At 31.6% G+C, this 22,282-nt stretch overlaps 2 protein-coding genes across 2 annotated transcripts; both read left to right on the top strand.

Moving 5' to 3' along the window:
• Positions 1-39: 39 nt before the first annotated feature.
• LOC133329279 (uncharacterized) lies at positions 40-8,354 on the top strand. The gene is made up of 4 exons (XM_061537769.1): positions 40-736; positions 2,533-4,045; positions 4,119-4,420; positions 8,135-8,354. The coding sequence occupies exons 1-4, from the start codon at positions 40-42 to the stop codon at positions 8,320-8,322; spliced, it is 2,700 nt and encodes an 899-aa protein (XP_061393753.1). The 3' UTR covers positions 8,323-8,354.
• Positions 8,355-16,555: 8,201 nt separating this feature from the next.
• On the top strand, positions 16,556-20,210 carry LOC133329280 (kelch-like protein diablo). Its single transcript, XM_061537770.1, has 3 exons — positions 16,556-16,736; positions 16,884-17,327; positions 19,134-20,210. The coding sequence occupies exons 1-3, from the start codon at positions 16,584-16,586 to the stop codon at positions 20,199-20,201; spliced, it is 1,665 nt and encodes a 554-aa protein (XP_061393754.1). The 5' UTR covers positions 16,556-16,583; the 3' UTR covers positions 20,202-20,210.
• The last annotated feature ends 2,072 nt before the right edge of the window (positions 20,211-22,282 follow it).

Below are 22,282 nucleotides of genomic sequence, written 5' to 3'. Positions count from 1 at the left end.
ACAAAAACAACCAACAACAGCAACAACAATACCACCACAATGTTTAGTGAAAATGTACCCATTGAACAGACTAAAGCAAACATGAATAGCAGCAACAACAACATGAACACCAACACCACCACCACTGATGTTCCCGATTCCACCCTCAGCCAATTGATCGAACCCATTGAACCCTATTATCAAGTACCAAAATCCTGTGAACCCTATTATGATGCTCCCAAACATTTGAAACCCATACCGGTCTATGAAAATATTGAGATTTTCTTTAATGGCAATGGCCTCGGCGGCGAAGAATCCTCCACCCATTTGGAACCTCCCAAAGAAAAACCACCACCACCACCCATTGAAAGTCCACCACTATTCGATGATGTCGACAGTAGCCATACCACCGATACTTATTCATCATCGGAAAATACGTATGAAACACTGACCCGACATCAACTCAATCATCATCTACAATATCAGCAGCAGCAACAACAACAATCGCAACCACTTCATCCAGATCATCCTTCGCCTCCGATGAAGCGCATGAATTCCACCAAGCGCATTAAGAAAGAGCTACGCAATAAACGTTCCAGTTTTTTGGGTATCGAAGGCAGCTCAATGGATGATGATGATTCGTATTTGGAATTGACGGTCGCGCCACCACCCGATATGGCCCAGTTGCTGCAGGAGGAGCGGCGCTTGGAGAAACAAATGTACTTAAAGGCTGGATTGTGTGACAGTTCGGATACGGGTAAGTTTGAAATTATTTAAATTTTTAGATTTGAAATGGTTCTAAAATTTTCATGAAAATGTTGTTGAAATTATAACAACTTCGGTTAGAAAATACCCCGTCTATACAGGAAATTTTCCGCCAGGATATCTTATATCATCTAATAACCCGAACCTCCAAATAACAGGCATTTCTGTAGGGAAATATTCTGCAATGGGTTCCTTTTATCCTCTTAGAAACCCAATCTCCAAATAATAGGCACTTCTGTTGGAATATGTGTATAGTACCTTTGAAATACCTACAGTCAGGATGCCTTCTATCCTCTGAGAATCCGAATTTCCAAATGACAGGCACTTGACTAATAAAAATTAACCTGTAAAAAATTTCAGTCAGGAGGTATTTACTGCTTAAAGAATATTGAAAGTGCCCAAAGAAGGGCGGAGCCTGAAGTGTCAAATTGCAACCACTTTGGTTTTGATATGGAGATCGTGCCTAAACGCCCCAAAATACCGAATATTGGGCGCTACCGTTTATGGAGTCTACCCCCGAACTTGTGTCAATATTAATAATTTTTGGTGGGGAGATTTTTCTTTCTCAATATTAATTAAGTACACATTATTCACAGGTCAGGTCAGGTCACCAACCGAACTACTTAGTAATACAACATTGTTGTGCCATAGAATAGTTTTGATTTTTTTTTCTATTTTGAATACCTGCCTAACATGCTTCGGCTTTGCCTACATGTTGACTTGGTTTGTAATGGAATTGTTTTTGTTGTCATTGTTGTTTTTTTAATTTTTTCTTCGGTCATTTGTTCTGGGTTTTGTAATCCACTTAGTAGTTGACGAAAGGTTAAGGGTGAACACATAAGGAAATGTTAAATTCTGACGAAAAAAAATCCCTGAAAATATTCTTTAAAGAATTCTCATTTGTTATGGGCCCCTGAAAATATTCTATGAAAATGCTACGCTTGTTATAGGTCCCTGAAAATATTCTATAAAAATCCTCGCTTGTTGTAGGTCCCTCAAAATATTATTTTAAAAATGCACGCTTGTTGTAGGGCCCCGAAAGTATACTTTAAGAAAATCCACACTTATTGTAGGCGCCTGATAATATTCTTCAAAAAATTCCCCTGAACATATCCTTTAAAATATCTACGGTTATTGTAGGCCCCTGAAAATATTCCTTAAAATACCTACGCTTTTTGTTGGCCCCAGAAAGTATTCTTTAAAAAAATATCGATTGTTGTAGATCCCTGAAAATATTCTGTACAACTTCCACGCTTATTTTATGCCGCTGAAAATATTCTTTGAAATATCTACGCTTATTGTAGACCCCTGGAAATATTCCTTAAACAAATTCCCCGGAAAATATTTTTTATAAAATTAACGTTTTAACAAATTCGAACTTATTGCAGGCCCAGAACATATTCTTTAAAATATTATAGACGGCCCTTAAAAAAATCCACAGTTCCTGTAGGTCTCTGAAAAATATTCTTCAACAAATCCACACTTATAGTAGATCCCTGAAAATATACATTAAAAATATCCACACTTATTGTAGACCCCTAAAAATATTCTTTAAAATATCCACATTTGTAGGTGGTCACTTCAAAACAATCACGTTTATTGAAGCCCCCTGAAAATATTCTTTACAATATCCAAGCTTTTTGTTCGCCCCTGAAAATATTCCTTAGAATATCCAATGTTATTGTAGGTCCCTGAATGTATTCCTTAAAATATCCACCTATTTTTGGATTTACCCCCAATTTGCCCCTCTTTTAATTACCCCTTTTTATTTCTCCATTTTCCTTTTAGGCGAAAGTCGTGACTCGGGTGTATCTGAAAATCACTCCCGCCAGAGTAGTGAACACTATACCAATTCATCGGAGGAAAATGAACCACATGATGATGATGCAACATCACCGCTAACCCTCCAGACCCCCATCACTTTAGATCCACCTACCAATGATATGATTTATCAAAATGATGGTCTACTCACGGTGGCCCCCACACCACTGCTACAAACTGTGAAGGGTAATTCCGCAGAATCATGGACAGAATCAGCTACGGTGGCAGCAGCTGCCACCCAATCGCTGACCGAAGCCACAGCTACGGCCAATGCTAAAATGCTTTCGATCGAAGAGAAAATTCGTGAACAGGAGGAGGTGTTACGCGTTGAACGTGAATTGCTGCAATTGGAACAGGAAGAGCTAAAGAGACAAAGAGAAAATCTAATGTTGCGTGAAAATATGGCCCGACGTGAGCTGCAACATGGTGCCAAAATGTTAATGTCAGCAAATCGTAGATCTCTACAAGATCTGAATGGTTTGGGCGCCATGACTGTGCCATCGGGTGGTGGTAATTTGAATATTGAACACAATGGTTATCAAATGAATGGCTATCCGGGTCATTTCAATCAAACACAGGCCCAGTCACAGCAGACCATCCCCTCCTCGTCGACACATCAACAAATTTATGCTAATATTCCAAATTTACAACAACAATATTACCAAATGGATACCGATTATCGTAAATCGATGTCGGATATAAATGAATTCTCCAAGCGTATGATGCAGCCACCACCGGTACCGCCCTCAAAACCCATGAGGGCAATGCATATAAATACCAATACCAATAACAACAGCGCTACTAATGGCATGGTCCACAATGGTGGTGGTGTTTTGGCCGTAGATGCCACGGATTATGTAGCACGCCAAAGACACTCTCTGAATTCTCAACAATTTGGTGGATCTTTGGTGAAGATAGCACCCACAGCTGCTCCTCGTGGTGGAGCGCCACACATCTATTCCAATTATCAACAGCAGCAGCAACAACACCATCATCATCAATCGGAACAAAATCTAAACACAGCCGTCAATGGCCAACAGCTGCCACAGGCAACAGTCAATCAATCTCTATATCCCGGCAATATGTCACGTAATACCCTGCATGCTCTCAGTGCCACACCCAAACCCAAATACACCGATGGTTGGGTCCAAGTACAGCAACGCAAATCGTATGACAGTAATTTGACCAATGATCCGGCCTGGATGTCGGCCTATCAGCAAAAACGGAAATCAATGCCAGATGCCTATCATGGTCACAGCAATAATCATTGGCTAGTCCAAGAAGCTGAACAACGGCGTTTGGTGGAACAGCAGCAACAGAGACGTGTGCAATCATCCTCCAATACACCAACCCATACCAGCAATCCGGCTAATAAGCTAACAAATGGAACGGCCACTTCCAATGGCAAACCCTTGCCGGATTCCATAATACAAACCCTTACCGAAAGGGTGCAAAGCAAAGGCATTGGGGAACGTAAACGGTGAGCTGGGTGTGCCGTCTCGAACTACAGCTACTTTTTTATTGATGAATTTTCTTTTCTTTTTCATTTACAGCAATAATTTGGATAAAAGTCCCTTGCATGCTGCCTCTCAATATCATCAATACAACAGCAGCGGCAGCAGCAACCAGAAAGGAACTCAAATCCCACAGTCATCAAACACATCCTCCTGCACCACCTCCACCAACACCACCCATAACAATTTAATTACAACAGCATCGACAACACACCGCCATACCACAATGACATCATCCTCATCCAATGGCCAGTTAAACCAAATGACTAACTCCCAAAACCAGGATAAGGTTTTGAGTGTCAGTGGCAAAAAGAAATGCTCCCATTGCGGCGACGAATTAGGTAACTACTACTACTGCACCTATGTTGGTTGTGAGTGTTTGCTGCAAAAATAAATTTTTGTTGTTATTCGAAATCGTAATCGTCAAATCAAATTAAATCAGTCGATCAGTCAGTCAGCCGATGCATTCAAAAATCGTTTCATATATCGAAGTTCCATTAAGTTCCTAAATGTCTTGAAAAGTTGTAGATTTGTAGCTACTTTTTAAATATTTACCATAGAAGTGCAACCAGAGATATTATGTAGCCAACAGATCTTTGCAAACCTTGGGATTGTTTTTTTTTTATAAACGTATTTGACCTACACCTGTGTGTGGGAGCTATATTTAAATCTGAATCGATTTTAACAAAACTTCGCAGACATCAATCTGAACCTAATTCAGAAGTCTGTGCAAAATTGTGTCCCAATTGGACAAAAATTGGAAGTTTAGTGCACCATTTACCTAAAATCGGACGAAACTATATAGGAGCTATATCTAAATCTGAATCGATTTTAACCAAACTTCGCAGACATCAGTCTGGACCTGATTCAGTGCGCTGTGCAAAATTTCGTTCCAATCGGACAAATATTGGGAGTTTGGTGCACTATTTACCTAAAATCGGACGAAACTATATATGGGAGCTATATCTAAATCTGAACCGATTTAAAAAAAAAAAACTTTGCAGACATCAATCTGGACCTAATTCAGTACTCTGTGCAGAATTTTGTCCTAATCGCACAAATATTGGGAGTTTGGTGTATCATTCACAAAAAATCGGACGCAACTATATATGGGAGCTATATCTAAATCTGGACCGATAATTCACTAGTCTGTGCAAAATTTTGTCCCAATCGGACAAATATTGGGAGTTTGATGCATCATTCACATAAAATCGGACGAAACTATATAAATCTGAACCGATTTTCTCAAATTTCAATAAAGTTCGTTCTTGGGCCAAATAATATTTTTTTAAACCCCGCACCTTGTGCTCCCACAAAAAGATATTCCTAAAAATGTCCACGACTTTGGATCCTTGAAAAAAAAAACCATTAAAATCCAAAAAATATTCATCCAAAAATCAACGCCTTTGACTAACCGAAAAAATATTCTTAAAAATATCCAGGCCCTATAGTTCCTAGAAAGTTATTACTGAGAAAACAACGCCTTTGGCTTTCATAAAAAATTCTTTAATTAATAAAAACTTTTAAATCCCTGAAAAAAAATCTTTAACTAATACACACCTATGGCTTCTCGAAAAAATATTCCTAAAAATGTCCACGACTTTGGCTACTTGAAAACAATCAATTAAAATCTAAAATTCCAAACATTTGTTTATTTACTCCTAAAAGTATGCTTTACAATGCACTTGATTTCACCTCTAATTGCCATTTAGAAAAAAATTGTCTTGAAAATTTCATAATTTTTAGTGTTAAAATTCCAATATCATTTAGTGTCAAAAACCCAATATCATCATTCAATGATAGTTCGATCTTTGAATTCGTCTTCAAAATATTGTAAATTTCGTTTTTGCAAAATAGTCAGGCTTAATCCCAGTTTGTTGTTTTTATAAAAAAAAACAACTAATTATTAGTTGTAAATTTCAACATTTAAAATTCACTCAGTGCATTCACTCATAACATTCAATGTAATTTTGAATATTTGTATATAATAAAATTGAAAATAATTTAATTTTTCCTATATTCTCTCTCCCTTCTTGTTACATGTCTGAACGGATTAACAAATTTTAAATGTTATTTTTTTATTTCTAATTTTTTTGATTTTTATAATTTTAAAATTATGTTTTCTTTTTTAATCTCAGATTTGGGTTGCACTGATGACAAATGTCGCCATACCCATCGCGAATTAAAATATATTGTCTGGGTTTAAGTTAGATAGTTGTTTTTTTATAATCAAAACGAAATGCTGAATAAATTTTTTACCAATTAAAAATAATTAACCGAAAAAATACAACGAAAATTATAATTAAATATCAATGATAAATGATAAATAAGTCTGATTTGACTGCCAATCTAATGAATTAAACCCACCATCAAACTAATTAATGAAATAAATCACAACAACAATAATTCCCTCCTGAATAATGGAAACAAATATAACAATAAATTAAATTAAACGGTTTCAATGTGAGCTTCAAATTTTGTTAATGAAAAATTTATTATTATTTTTTTTAATTAAAAAATTAATTGGAAATTTATATTAGTATTGATTTGAGAATTAGTAGTAGACTATCAAGCGGAAATTTTAATTAAAAAAAAAATAATTATTAAAAAAAATTAATTATTAAAAAAAATATATATACTTTTTTAACTTTTTAATATTAAAAAAAAATAAATAAGTAAAAAATATGTTTTTTTAATATTAAAAAAATATTATTATTTATTATTATTTTTTTTAATTTTTTTAGTATTGAAAAATAATAAAATTACAGCAACCAGCAATAACTCTAAATTTGAAAAAAATATATATATTTTTTTTAACTTTTTAATATTAAAACAATATTTTTTTTAATTTTTTAATATTAAAATTAATATAAAATTTTTATTAAAAATATATATTTTTAATTTTTATTATTTTAATTTTATTAATACAACAACCAGCAAAAACTCTAAATTCCAACAACCAACCTGCAGATTATTTCTTAATTTTAATTGGAAATTTAAATTAGTATTGATTTGAGAATTAGGAAATTTTAATTGAAAAAAAAAAATAATTATTAAAAAAAAATAATTATTAAAAAATTTAACCCTTGAAAAATTAATTATTAAAAAAATATATATACGTTTTTTTAACTTTTTAATATTAAAAAAATAAATATGTAAAAAATATGTTTTTTTAATATTAAAAAAATATTATTATTTATCATTATTTTTTAATTTTTTTAGTATTGAAAAATAATAAAAATACAGCAACCAGCAATAACTCTAAATTTAAAAAAAATATATATATATATTTTTTTAACTTTTTAATATTAACAAAATATTTTTTTTAATATTAAAATTAATGTAAAATTTTTATTAAAAATATATATTTTTAATTTTTATTAGTTTTGAAAATACAACAAACAGCAAAAACTCTAAATTTCAACAACCAACCTGCAGATTATTTCTTAATTTTAATTGGAAATTTAAATTAGTATTGATTTGAGAATTAGGAAATTTTAATTAAAAAAAATAATTATTAAAAAAAATAATATTTTAAAAAAATAATTATTAAAAAAATATATATACGTTTTTTTAACTTTTTAATATAAAAAAATAAATATGTAAAAAATATGTTTTTTTTATATTAAAAAAATATTATTATTATTTTTTTAATTTTTTAGTACTGAAAAATTATAAAATTACAGCAACCAGCAATAACTCTAAATTTGAAAAAAAAAATATATATATTTTTAACGTTTTAATATTAAAAAAATATTTTTTTTTTAATTTTTTAATATTAAAATTAATATAACATTTTTATTAAAAATATATATTTTTAATTTTTATTATTTTGAAAATACAACAACCAGCAAAAACTCTAAATTTCAACAACCAACCTGCAGATTATTTCTTAATTTTTTATATTTATTTTAATTCATTTTTTTATTCTACAATTTTATTTATTTTTAATTTTATTATTATTTTTTAAATTTATTATTATTATTTAATTTTTATTATTATTATTATTATTTTTTTTTAATTTTTTAATTTTTGATTTTCGTTTTTTCTAACAGGACGTGGAGCTGCCATGATTATTGAATCACTTTTGCTATTTTATCACATTAATTGTTTCAAATGCTGTGTCTGCCATGTCCAGCTGGGCGATGGCCTAAACGGTACCGATGTTCGGGTGCGCAATCACAAATTACATTGTCAGAATTGTTATTCCAGTGATGATGGTATCAAATTCAGTTGTGTCTGAAACTAAACGAACAAAGACAAAAGAAAAATAGCAAAAGCTAACAAAAAATGAAAATACGACGAAGAAGAAGAAGCAGATGGACAAACCAACAAATTGTTGTTATTGTTAGTAATTAAGGGCTTATGCTTGAAAAAAACCCCCCAATTAAAAAAGAAAACTAACACAATCAAACACAATACACTCCCCACCCCCACCCACTTTACACACAAACTAATACATATTTGTTAACCAAGTTAATTAATAATGTATTTTTGAAAAATTTGTATGTTTGTTTGTATGTTACAATGCCTTTTCTATATTTCGTATATTTATTATATAACCTAACCTATTAATATTATTCCTCAAAAAGACAAAAAAACCAAAACTGTTAAGAAAAGAAATGTAGAGAACAAAATGGTGACAACAAATTTTTAAACATTTTCTAAAAGTGTTTTTTTTAACTAATAATAATTATTATGAAAAAGAATTTTGTAATTGGTGTTAATTACATTTTTTATATACATACATACAAAAAATGAAAATAAAAAGAAAAAATCTGTCTCAATTTTTTTGAAAAAAAACCTATACAAAATCTCAGCTAAGCTTTTTAATGCTATCTGTCTCTCTACATACAAATATTTCTCTATATCATTATTATAACATTGTGCTTTATTTTTAAGAGATTTTTAAATTAATGAAGTTCTCTAATGAGATTACATACTGTCTGTATTTAAATTATATTTAAAAAAACCTAAAATCTCCTAAAAAGTAAGGTTATGTCAGTTCAATAACAAAAATGTCACATAAAAAGTCCTTTTTAGTTTGTATACCACAGAGTGATTATTTCCAAACCGATTTTAAAATTTAAAATTTAAATTATATTAAAAAAAAACCAAAAATCCCCCAAAAAGTGAGGTTATGTCAGTTAAATAACAAAAATGTCACATAAAAAATCCTGTTTAGTTTGTATACCTCAGAGTGATTATTTCCAAAACGATTTTAAAATTCAGAAATGTTTTGAAAAGCTAAGAATGTGCTCTTAAAGGTTATGTATGATTCGAAAATACATTGGGTTTCGAAATTATTTATTTAAATTTATTTAAGATACTTTTTTCAAAATTTATAATTTAACAAAATCTGTCTTAAGACAAATATTGTAAAAATATTCTAGATATACCTTTAAAATTTTGCACAGACATTGGTACTACTCCTAGGATGTTTCGTATTGAAAATGGAATATAACGGTTCACGTTTTGTTATAGTCCCCATATAATGGTATCCCGCAATATTTGGTATTTTGAAGATTTTGGACACATTTTTCCAACGAATTGGTTGTTATTTGATATTTTGGATGCTCATTGGGTAAAAAACCTTCCTGCCGAAAATTATCAATATTGGCCCAAGTTTCGGGGTAGCCCCCATATAAGAGTACCTCCAAGTTTTCGGATTTTTGAGGATTTCGGGCATGTTTTTCAATCGATTTGGTTGTATTTTGTAACATTTTGGATTCTCACTGGGTAGATATTTTGGGGGATTTTGGGCCTGTTTTTCAATAAAATTGGTTGTAATTTAATATTTTAGATTCTCTTTAGGTAGAGAATATTCCTACCAAAAATAATCAATATTGGCCCAAGTTTCCGGGTAGCCCCCATAGAATGTTACCTCTCAAATCGCGATATTTTGAGGAGCTTGGGCGTGTTTTTCAATTAATTTGGCTGTAATTTCATATTTTGGATTCTCAATGGGTAGTAAATTATCCCTCCAAAAATCATCAATATTGGACCAAGTTTCAGGATAGCTCCCATATGAGGGTAACTCCGATTTTCGATATTTTTGGTGGATTTTGGGCCTGTTTTTCAATCAAATTAGCAGTAATTTTGGATTCTCATTGGGTGGCAAACCTTCCTGCCAAAAATGATCAATATTGGCTCAAGTTTCGAGGTAGCCCCCATACAAAGGTGTCTCCCAAATTTCGATATTTGTTGGGGATTATGGGCATGTTTTTCAATAAAATTGGTTGTAATTTGATATTTTAGATTCTCATTGGGTGGCAAACCTTCCTGCCAAAAATGATCAATATTGGCTCAAGTTTCGAGGTAGACCCCATACATAGTTGTCTCCAAATTTTCGATATTTTGGGGATTATGGACATGTTTTTCAATCGAATTGGCTGTGACTTGATATTTTAAATTCTCTGTAGACAAAAAATCCTCCTACCAAAAATTATAAATATTGGCCGATATTTCAGGGTAGCCCCCATATAACGGTATTTCGATATTTTGTACATTTCGGGCAAGTTTTTAAACTTAATTTATTCACATTTGTTATTTGGGATTATAATTAGATAGAAAATCTCCTTACCCAAAATTATAAATATTGGCCGATATTTCAGGGTAACTCCCATATAGCGGTGCTCCGATTTTTCGAAGTTTTGAGAATTATGGTCAGATTTTTTAACCGAAATATTTGTAATTCGGTATTTGGAATTCTCATTAGGTTTTAAATCTTCCTGCCAAAAATTATAAATATTGACCGATTTTTCAGGGTAACCACAATATAACGGTACTCCGATTTTTCGAAGTCTTGAGAATTTTGGTTAGGTTTTTCAACCGAATTGGTAGTAACTCGGTATTTGCAATTATCATTAGGTGTTACACCTTCCTGCCAAAAATTATAAATATTTACCGATTTTTCAGGGTAACCACCATATAACGGTACTCCGATTTTTCGATATTTTGTAAATATCGGATAAGTTTTTGAACCATATTTGTTCAAATTTGGTATTTTGGATTATCTTTAAGTAGAAAATCGCCTTACCAAAAATTATAAATATTGGCCGATATTTCAGGGTAACACCCATATAACGATACTCCGATTTTTCGAAGTCTTGAGAATTTTGGTTAGGCTTTTCAACCGAATTGGTTGTAATTCGGTATTTGGAATCTATCATTAGGTGTTTAACCTTCCTGCCAAAAATTATAAATATTGACTAATATTTCAGGGTAACTCCCATATAACGGTACTCCGATTTTTCGATATTTTGTAAATATCGGATAAGTTTTTGAACCATATTTGTTCAAATTTGGTATTTTGAATTATCTTTAAGTAGAAAATCTCCTTACCAAAAATTATAAATTTTTCAGGGTAGCCCCCATATAACGTTACTCCGATTGTTCGAAGTTTTGAGAATTTTGGTTAGGCTTTTCAACAGAATGGGTTGTAATTCGGTATTTGGAATTACCATTAGGTGTTACACCTTCCTGCCAAAAATTATAAATATTGACCGATTTTTCAGGGTAACCATCATATATCGGTACTTCGATTTTTCGATATTGACCGATATTTCAGGGTAGCCCCCATATAACGATACTCCGATTTTTCGAAGTTTGAAGTATTTCGGAAAAAAAATTTTTGAGCGAAAAGGTTGTAATTCGGTACTTGGAATTCTCATGCGGTTTTAAATCTTCCTGCCAAAAATTATAAATATTGACCGATATTTTATCCCATATACCAGAACTTCGATTTTTTAAAGTTTTAAGAGTTACGGTCAAATTTTTTAAACGAAAAAAATTATCAATATTGACCGATATTTTAGGGTAGCCCGTACTCCCATTTTTCGATATTTTGTCAATGTAGAGCAATATTTTCAACGGAATTGGTTCAAGTTATCATTGAATTTGGGTTATTTTGGGTTATCATTGAATGTCAAATCATATAGTCCCCACATTTAAGTCCAGCACCTTTATAGGTATTTTTGTGATCCTAGGCGCATTTTCCAATCGAAGTAATTATATTTTATCATTACCTAGTGACAAACTGACTTCAATAATTTTATTTTAATTAAATATTTTTTCAAATACAACATTTTGAATTAAATCATCTCTTTAATAAATCATTTTTTATTTGAGACATAACCTCACTCTGCAACATAACCTCAATCAAAATTTTTTTCTAAGGAAGAAATTCTTGTAATTTCAAGCACAGTGTTATATATAAAAAAAACGAAACGAAAACCAAATCCAAACATAAAAAAATTAAAAAAGAGAACATTTTTTAAAAAATGAAATTAAAACGAAATCTTTAAAAATATTTTCTTTGTTTTTTTTCCATTGGAAATAATTTTTTTATTGCTTGATATATAATAACTAAATCAAAATACAATAAAAAAGTCTCTCTATACATATACATATATATGGAATGTTATCGATAAATGTTTATGAAGTTTAAAAAAAGACGGAAACGAAATTAACGAAAAAGAAGATTTGAAAAAAAACTATAAAATTGTTAAAGCGAATTATACAAACAAATATTTACAATATTTATAAAATATTAAAAAAAAAACAATATTATAAATTATAAAAAAATAACAACAACAAATTGTATCATATCATTATTTAATTTTTATTATTTTATATATACATACATATGTTAATTATTATGTTTATATATAACGAAAAAAAAATTAAAATAAACTGTTTCAATTATTAAGTTTGACAAAAATTGAATGGATGGATATTGGAATCAAAAACAACAAAAACGAAACTAATAATTTCCTGTAATATAAATTTTTATGTAGCAATTAAAACAACAACAACAACAAGAAAATTATTTCCCCCCCACACCAATGTTAAATATATTAAATGGTGTATTGAATTTCGGCTTTAAAATTGTAAATTGTATTCTCTCCCCTCCTCCCTCTCTCTCTATTTTTTTCTAATATTGTTATATGTGTTTTTTTATTTTCTTATATATTTATATTATATACATAATGTTTAATAAATAATTTTACAAAACATTAATAAATAATAAGAATAAAAATATTTAACACAATATATATAAAAATATATAGTTATTACATCTCCCCCCAAAAATTAAAAAAAATAATAATATTATTATTAATTTGTAATTATAAATCTATGTGTTTATTTTTTCTTTAAATTAAATATCCAAATAAACAGTTATGGAATTATTTTTCTAAAACAATGTTTTTTTACTTTTTTCCTTACTCTCTTTTTTATATACATAAATATGTCTATTTTATTATATATATTTTTTCACAACAAAAACATAGAAATAAACAACAACACATCAATATTTCTGTAAAAAGTTATACTTGAATTATCATTATTATTATTATTAATTAATTAAATAATATTATTATAACAATTATGATTAAACAAAAAATATAAATATTTTATTTGTATTCGCCTTGTCCTCCTCTCTTTTATTTTTTTTCGAGAAACAAAAATGTTAGTTGTTTAATCACAAATCAATAAAAAAAATCACAAAAAAATAAAAATTAAAAAAAAAATAATGCTGTTTTTTATTTAGTTACTTAAAAACATTAGGGTTTTTCAGAAGTACCTACCTCCAATCCAGAATTATCTGGATCTTTGAAAAAAATATTCTTTAATAAATCCACGCCTTGGATGGCCTTTGAAAAAAATATTCTTTAATAAATCCACGCCTTGGATGGCCTTTGAAAAAAATATTCTTTAATAAATCCACGCCTTGGATGGCCTTTGAAAAAAATATTCTTTAATAAATCCACGCCTTGGATGGCCTTTGAAAAAAATATTCTTTAATAAATCCACGCCTTGGATGGCCTTTGAAAAAAATATTCTTTAATAAATCCACGCCTTGGATGGCCTTTGAAAAAAATATTCTTTAATAAATCCACGCCTTGGATGGCCTTTGAAAAAAATATTCTTTAATAAATCCACGCCTTGGATGGCCTTTGAAAAAAATATTCTTTAATAAATCCACGCCTTGGATGGCCTTTGAAAAAAATATTCTTTAATAAATCCACGCCTTGGATGGCCTTTGAAAAAAATATTCTTTTATAAATCCACGCCTTGGATGGCCTTTGAAAAAAAACTTTAATAAATCCACAATAATATCGATCATAAATTAAATTTGAGTACCATTTAGTACCAAATTTCATTTTCCATTTAGCACAGATTATTTCTACATTATATACCCTGTTCAACCATCCAACAAAACTTCATGCATATCCCGATCCTACACCCCCACAGTGATCCTAAATCCAAGTTTCAGGATTCCAACACTATCGGTTCACCCACAATTCAAATTGTACCAAATTTAGTACACAGTAGTACTTATTTCCAAAACCTCCTTCCTACCCCAAACCTAGACTCCCACAGCCATTCTAAATCCAAGTTTCAGAATTCCAACTCTATTGGTGTACCCGCAATTCAAATTGTACCAAATTTAGTACATAGTTGTACCAATTTCCAAAACTTCCTACATACCCCATCCCACTCTCCCACAGTCATCCTAAATCCAAGTTTCAAGATTACAACTTTATCGGTTCAAATTGTACCAAATTTAGTACAAAGTAGTACGAATTTCCAAAACCTCCTTCTTACCCCAAACCAACACCCCCGGAGTGATCCTAAATTCAAGTTTCAGGATTGCAACTCTATTGGTGCACTCGCAATTCAAATTGTACCAAATTTAGTACATAGTTGTACCAATTTCCAAAACTTCCTTCTTACCCCATCCTACTCTTCCACAGTCATCCTAAATCAAAGTTTCAAGATTCCAACTTTATTGGTTGGCCCACAATTTAAATTGCACCAAATTTAGTACAAAGTAGTACGAATTTCCAGAACTCCCTTCTTACCCCAAACCAACACCCCCACAGTGATACAAAATCCAAGTTTAAGGATTCCAACACTGTCGGTTCACCCACAATTCAAATTGTACAAAATTTAGTACACAATAGTACCAATTTTCAAAACTTCCTACATACCCTAATCCTACACACCGATAGCGATTCTAAATCCAAGTTTCAGGATTCCAACTTCTTAGGTTCACCCACAATTCGAATTGTACCAAATTTTGTACACAGTAGTACGAATATCCAAAACTTCCTAAATACCCTAATCCTACACTTCCACAGTGATCCTAAATCAAAATTTCATGATTTCAACTCTATCGTTTCACCCACAATTTAAATTGTACCAAATTTAGTATACATTAGGGACGTACGCAGGGGGGGAGCAATGGGGGCCTGCCCCCCCCCCCTCCGAAATGAATTTTTTTCACAGTAAATTTATGTTTGCAACAGCGAATTTTTTCATTTTGTATCATACCTGCAATGATCCTAACTCCAAATGTCATTGTTCCAGCTCTATCGGTTCACCCAAATCCAAATTGTACCAATTATAGTACAATTTAGTACTTTTCGTACACATAAGTAAAAAATGTCCAAAACTACGTACATATCTAAATCCTACACTCCGACGGTACTGTTGCTTTAAATTTTCAGCATTCCAGCTCCGTGTGTACCTTCAAATCAAATTTGTACCAAATATAGTACCATATAGTATTTTTCGTACACATGAGTACACGCTTTCCAAACTCTCATGATATCGACCCTACTTCCCAACCTTATTTTGCATTCCAAATTTCATGTTTTTAGCTCAATCCATTCACACGCTAGATCTTGTACCAAATTTAGTACATTACAGTACTTTTCGGATACTTATAGTTCGAATTTCAAAGAAACCCTTTTGCTACATCTATTCTACACTTCATCAGTCACCCTCAATCCAAATTTCAGAGTTCTAGCTCTACTGGTTCGCCAAATACTATTATTTAGCACTTTTTAGTACTTTTCGTACCGTTCTAGTACGAATTTCCAAAAACCCAGCCTTATCTGACACCTTTGGACCAAGAGTGATCCTCCTTCGTCTGGGCGTAGATGGCATTTGAAAAAAAATATTCTTTTATAAATCCACGCCTTGGATGACCTTTGAAAAATATTTTTTAAAAGAAATCTAGCCCATTGGTGAATCTAAAATATATTTGCCTAAAAATATGCTACATTTTTTTTCGTATCTTTATTTCAATGTCCGTTAGTAGTTAACCCAAACAAATATCAAGTTTGAAAAGCGATAATTAAGATGTTGAATTAATTAATCCAAATATGGTTATTTGCAGGCCAAACAAAATGCACCCCTCTCCCTTTACGCTTCTTAGAGAAGAGCAGCATTCAATTTTTGATAATAATTTCCGTTATATGCCAACAATAACTAACAGCTGCCAGAGATAACGGTAGATAAGAAATGCGCATGTCCGTTAAATGTCAATGATATACCTCTAACTGTTATACTAACAATAAGAATAAGAAGAAGAAGGGAAACGAAATAATTCAATTATACCACACACAGCAGCTGACACAAGTGACAGGTCAGGACAGGATAGGACATAGGAGCAACCAGAGAATATCAAACAAAACAAATGTTTGCTGGAAAATGGAAAAAATGGATAACTCCGAGGCACTAACGAAGAAAACCAACAACAGCGTGGACCTAACCAAACAGGAACAAATGAAGCCGCGGTCATTTATACGGGGCACAAGTGGTCATTTATTGCAGCAATTGAATGAGTTTCGAAAAAGAGAACAGGTATGGATGAAGGGATGTGTGTGTGAGAGTGAGTGTTCCACACATACTCTCTGTATAGTATAGGTCCACACTTTTGATGTTTCCCAAAATATTAAAAAACAAAAAAAAAAAAATAATAATAATAAAAAATTCTCCTGTTTGTTCCAGTTCACTGATGTCGTCCTCTTGGGCTGTGATGGTACCCGCATATCTGCCCATCGTAACATTTTAGCTGCCGCCAGTCCCTATTTTATGGCCATGTTTAGTGGCCATTTTCCTGAAAGTGATCAACCTGAAATACATCTACCCGAAATCGATACGCAATGCCTGCAATTGGTAGTGGAATTTATTTACACCGGCCTGGTGGATATTAGCGATGATTATGTGCAACAGCTAATGCAGACCGCATCATTTCTACAATTGGATCATTTATCGGATATGTGTGGTGAACACATGGGCGAGCTATTGGATCCGGAGAATTGTTTGGGTTTCAAACATTTTGCCGAGAAGCAAAATAATCAGATATTGTTGGAAATGGCCAAAGATTATATTATCACACATTTTCAGGATGTTGTTCAGTGTGAGGAGTTCTATGAAATGTCCTATGAGGAGGTGAGTAAGGAAAATCGTAAAAAAAACTTTGGATTTGACAAATATTTTTTACACATATCCAACTCTTGGATGGTCTTTGAAAAAATATTTTTTTGAAAAATCCAACTCTTGGATGGTCTTTGATTTTTTTTTAACTCTAACCCTTGAGAATTTTTGAAAAATTATTATTAAAAAATCTATGTCTTGAAATTTTTTGAAAAAATATTATTTATAATCCTTGCCTTGTTTAGACTTTAAAAAGATATATATTTTTTAAAAATCCAAGCCTTGAAAAAATATGTTTTTTAAATTCACGCCTTGAAAAAATATTTTTTTTAAAAAAAACCAAGCCTTGAAAAAATATTTTTTTAAAAAATCCAAGCCTTGAATAAATATTATTTTAAAAAATCGAAGCCTTGAAAAAATATTTTTTTTTAAAAAAATCCAAGCCTTAAAAAATATTTTTTTAAAAAATCGAAGCCTTGAAACAATAGTTTTTTTTTTAAATCCAAGCCTTGAAAAAATATTTTTATTAAAAATCCAAGCCTTGAAAAATATTGTTTTAAAAAATCCACGCATTGAGAAAATATTTTTTTAAAAAATCCACGCCCTGAAAAATTTTTTTGGTTTAAAATCAAAGCCTTGAAAAAATATTTTTTTAAAAAATCCTAGCCTTGAAAAAATATTTTTTTAAAAAAACCAAGCCTCGAAAAAATATTTTTTTAAAAAAACCAAGCCTTGAGGTTATTTGAAAAAAATATTTTTTTTTAAAAAATCCAAGCATTGAAAAAATATTTTTTAAAAAAACCAAAGCCTTGAAAAAATATTTTTTTAAAAAATCCACCCCTTGAAAAAATATATATTTTTTTTTAAATCCAAGCCTTGAAAAAATATTGTATAAAAAAATCGAAGCCTTGAAAAAATATATTTTTTCTAAATCCACGACTTGAAAAAATATTTTTTAAAAAATCCACCCCTTTGATAGACCCTTGAAAAAAATATATTTTTTTAGAAAATCTACGCCTTTGATAGACCCCTGAAAAAATATTTTTTTAAAAAATCTACGCCTTGAAAAAATATTTGTTTTTAAAAATTCCAAGCCTTGAAAAAATATTTTTTTTAAAAATCCATGCCTTTAAAAAATATTTTTTTTAAAAATCAAAGCCTTGAAAAAATATTTTTTTAAAAATCCAAGCCTTGAAAAAATATTTTTTTTTTAATCCAAGCCTTGAAAAAATATTTTTTTAAAAAATCCACGCCTTGAAAAAATATTTTTTTGAAAAATCCACGCCTTGAATTGTTCCTTGAAAGAATAGTTTTTAAAAAATCCAAGCCTTGAATAAATATTTTTTTAAATAAAACAAAGCCTTGAAAAATTTTTTTTTAAAAAATCCAAGCCTTGAAAAAATATTTTTTTAAATAAAACAAAGCCTTGAAAAAATATCTTTTTAAAATCCAAGCTTTGAAAAAATATTTTTTTAAATAAAACAATGCCTTGAAAAAATATTTTTTTAAAAAATCCAAGCCTTGAAAAATATTTTTTTTAAAAAATCAAAGCCTTGAAAAAATATTGTATAAAAATTCGAAGCCTTGAAAAAATTTTTTTTTAAAAAATCCACGCCTTGAAAAAATATTTTTTTTTTTAAATTTTTAAAAAATCCACGCCTTAATTATTGGTTAAAAAATGAAATATATTTTTTAAAAAATAATATTCTTAAAAAATCAAGTTTGGAGCTTCTAAGCGTGGATTTTTAAAGAATGAAAAAATAATCGGTACAATTCCGTATCTTATTTAAGAATTCGTAAAATATTTTATTTCTTTTACAGTTGGTACCGATTCTCAGCAATAACGAACTCTTTATGCACTCCGACGATACCATACTCCAGGGAATTGTACGCTGGGCCGAATATATGCCCGAACAACGCCTATCATATCTGTCACAACTCCTGCGCTTTATACATCCCATGTGTGTATCGGCCGAGGTCACCAGATCACTGACTACCCTTCAAAAGCAAAACGATTGCTCGCAGTGGCTGAGCGAAGTCCAACACTATGAGGGTAGCTCTGAATGGCGTATATTTTTGGTGGATAAAATGGGTCGAAATCCTGAGACATGTCGTTACGATCTGAAAACAGGAACAATGTTGACCCTGAAACCACCTCCGCGGCCGGCCTTTGCCATTAGCCTGGCAGCCCATAAAAATATATTGTACATTCAGGGTGGCAGTATTGGACGAAGTACAAATAATTGTTATTACTATAATATATATCGCGATCAGTGGCATGATCTGGCCCCGCTGCAGGTTAAAAGATCGCACCACCGTTCGCTAATTGTCAACGACTGCCTGTATGCCATTGGGGGAAATTCATCGAATGGCATTACAAATTCGGTGGAATATCTAAATTTGGCGACGAACAAATCGGATTTCTGTAAACCGATGCTGGTGCATCGCAGCTCCATGGGAGCGGTGGTCCATGGTGAATGTATGTATGTGATGGGTGGCGAAGAAGAGATACGCAGCTACAATTGCCTCGAACGCTATGATCCGCGAGAGAATTCATGGCAATTTTTGGCACCCATGAACGATGTGAAGGGTTACTGTTCCAGTGCCGTGTTGGGTGACAACATCTATTGCTGTGAAGGCTTGGGCATGTGCATGGAACGTTATGATATGCGTGCCAATCGTTGGGAGGTCATAGACTTCGGTGAAGAGCGGGAGTTTTATGAGATTTTCACCGTCGACAATCAGCTGTATTCAACATGTGGTGACTTCATTGCCCACTACGAAATGGACTCGAATCGTTGGGTTGTCATCCATAAATTTCCCTATGTGCGGGATTGGGATTATGCTGTTGCTATGAATATGGTCAATTATGGTATCGAAGAGGACTGACGTTAATTTTGTTTTCTCCTCTCAAATTGTGTTGTTGTTTTAGGTTTAAGTTTGAAGAAAAAAGGAGATGAAAATGTTAGTTAAAAATAAAATTAAAAAAAAAATAAAAACAAAATGATGTAGGAAAAAGTTAACTTTGTGATATATTTTAATTTTCAAATCTAGTACAAATCGAAACATTTATTCGGACTTTGGTGCACTACTTACATTAAATCGGAGGAAAATATATATCTAAATCTGAACCGATTTTCACGAAACTTAGTAACATCATTCTAAAGCTAATTCCGTGCGCTATGACATATATAGGGTCTTTGCTGCACCATTTACATTAAATCAGATGAAAATAAATATGGGAGCTATATCGAAATCTGAACAGATTTTCACGAAACTTAACACTAGACTTATTTCAGTATGAGCTGCCAAGTTACGTGCAAATCGAGAGGTATATAGGGACTTTGGTGCACCATTTATCGAAAATCGGACGAAGATATATATGGGAGCTATATCTAAATCTGAACCGATTTTCACGAAACATAGCACACATCATTCTAGACTCAATTCCGTACGCTATGCCAAATTTCGCGCAAATCGAAGTATATATAGGGTCTTTGGTGCACCACTTACATTAAATCGGAAGAAATATATATAGGGCTATATCTAAATCTGAACCGATTTTCACGAAACATAGCACACATCATTCTAGACTCAATTCAGTACGCTATGCCAAATTTCGTGCAAATCGAAAGATATATAGGTTCTTTGGTGCACCATTTACATTAAATCGGACGAAAATATATATGGAAGCTATATCTAAATCTGAACCGATTTTCACGAAACTTAGAAGACGTCTTTATACACTCAATTCATTACGCCGTGCCAAATTTAGTGCAAATCGAAAGATATTTAGGGACTTTGGTGCACCATTTACCTGAAATCGGACGAAAATATATATGGAAGCTATATCTAAATCTGAATTGATTTTCACGAAACTTAACACACATCATTCTAGGCTTAATTCAGTATGCTGTGCAAAATTTCGTGGAAATCGAAAAATAAATAGGGACTTTGGTGCACCATTTGTCTTAAATCAGACGAAAATATGTATGGAAGCTATATCTAAATCTGAACCGATTTTTAAGAAAATTAGCACACATCATTCTAGACTTAATTCAGTGTGCTCTGCCAAATTTCGTGCAAATCGAAAGCTAGTTAGGGACTTTGTGCACCATTTACCTTAAATCGGACGAAAATATATATGGGAGCTATATCTAAATGTGAACCGATTTTTCCCTATTTCAATTGGGTTCGTCTTTGGGCCAAATGAATGAGCTGTGCCAAATTTCATCCAATTCGAATAATAAATGCAACCTGTACTTTGTTTTCAATTTAACATGGACAGGCAGACCGACGGACGGACGGACGGACATGCATAAATCAACTCAAAAAGTGATTCTATGCATATTCTTAAAAGGAACCATGGGTCTATCTCGATTATTTTTGCCTGTTACAAGCATATGCACAAAGACATAATATCCTGTACCACAGTGTGATGAAGGGTATAATTATTTAAGAAAACAATTGTTGAATTTTTAGAAAATCTCGATATTGTACCTCCACAACAATTAGGGTTTCGCTCCAAACACAATACTATTCAACCACTTATCAGAATATGAAATAATGTAAAAAACTGTTTTGATCTAGGTAAGTCAACTGCAATGGTCCTATTAGACGTCAAAGCTGCATTTGATTCCGTGTGGCATGATGATTTTATTCATAAGTTATCATTACTTATGGGGACCACCCTCCCATGCTCGGTACACTAATTCAAGAATATCCCTTTAAATTTTTAAGTGAAAATCTCAACAATTTTTGAAGATATAGCCGATTTATTGTGGCATCAAGTGACCGCAAGTGGGCTTATCAAACTCTCGTTTTTTTATTCCAACAGCGTTGTTGCGAATGGCGGACACGATAACTCAAAAACTAATAACCCAATCGAATCCAAATTTTGGGACGTTTTTCTGTGAGTGTATAGCTATCGTATGAACTAGGATAATCGAATTTTTATACCCTCCACCAAA

Source organism: Musca vetustissima, unplaced genomic scaffold (genome assembly GCF_032173495.1).
Source record: "Musca vetustissima isolate MV318-11 ecotype Yass unplaced genomic scaffold, APGP_CSIRO_Mvet_v1 utg36992, whole genome shotgun sequence".
NCBI classification, from domain to species: Eukaryota; Metazoa; Arthropoda; class Insecta; order Diptera; family Muscidae; genus Musca; species Musca vetustissima.
Note: the sequence above shows the minus strand (reverse complement) of the source record. Positions and strands in the feature narration are given on the sequence as shown.

Bases quoted from the DNA above. Each gene is read 5' to 3' on its own strand.
- LOC133329279 (XM_061537769.1), top strand. From the start codon at position 40: ATGTTTAGTGAAAATGTACCCATTGAACAGACTAAAGCAAACATGAAT. The intron at 737-2,532 runs GTAAGTTTGAAA...TTTTCCTTTTAG, and splicing joins GTGTGACAGTTCGGATACGG to GCGAAAGTCGTGACTCGGGT. The intron at 4,421-8,134 runs GTAACTACTACT...TTTTTCTAACAG, and splicing joins CCATTGCGGCGACGAATTAG to GACGTGGAGCTGCCATGATT.
- LOC133329280 (XM_061537770.1), top strand. From the start codon at position 16,584: ATGGAAAAAATGGATAACTCCGAGGCACTAACGAAGAAAACCAACAAC. The intron at 16,737-16,883 runs GTATGGATGAAG...TGTTTGTTCCAG, and splicing joins AGTTTCGAAAAAGAGAACAG to TTCACTGATGTCGTCCTCTT. The intron at 17,328-19,133 runs GTGAGTAAGGAA...TTTCTTTTACAG, and splicing joins ATGAAATGTCCTATGAGGAG to TTGGTACCGATTCTCAGCAA.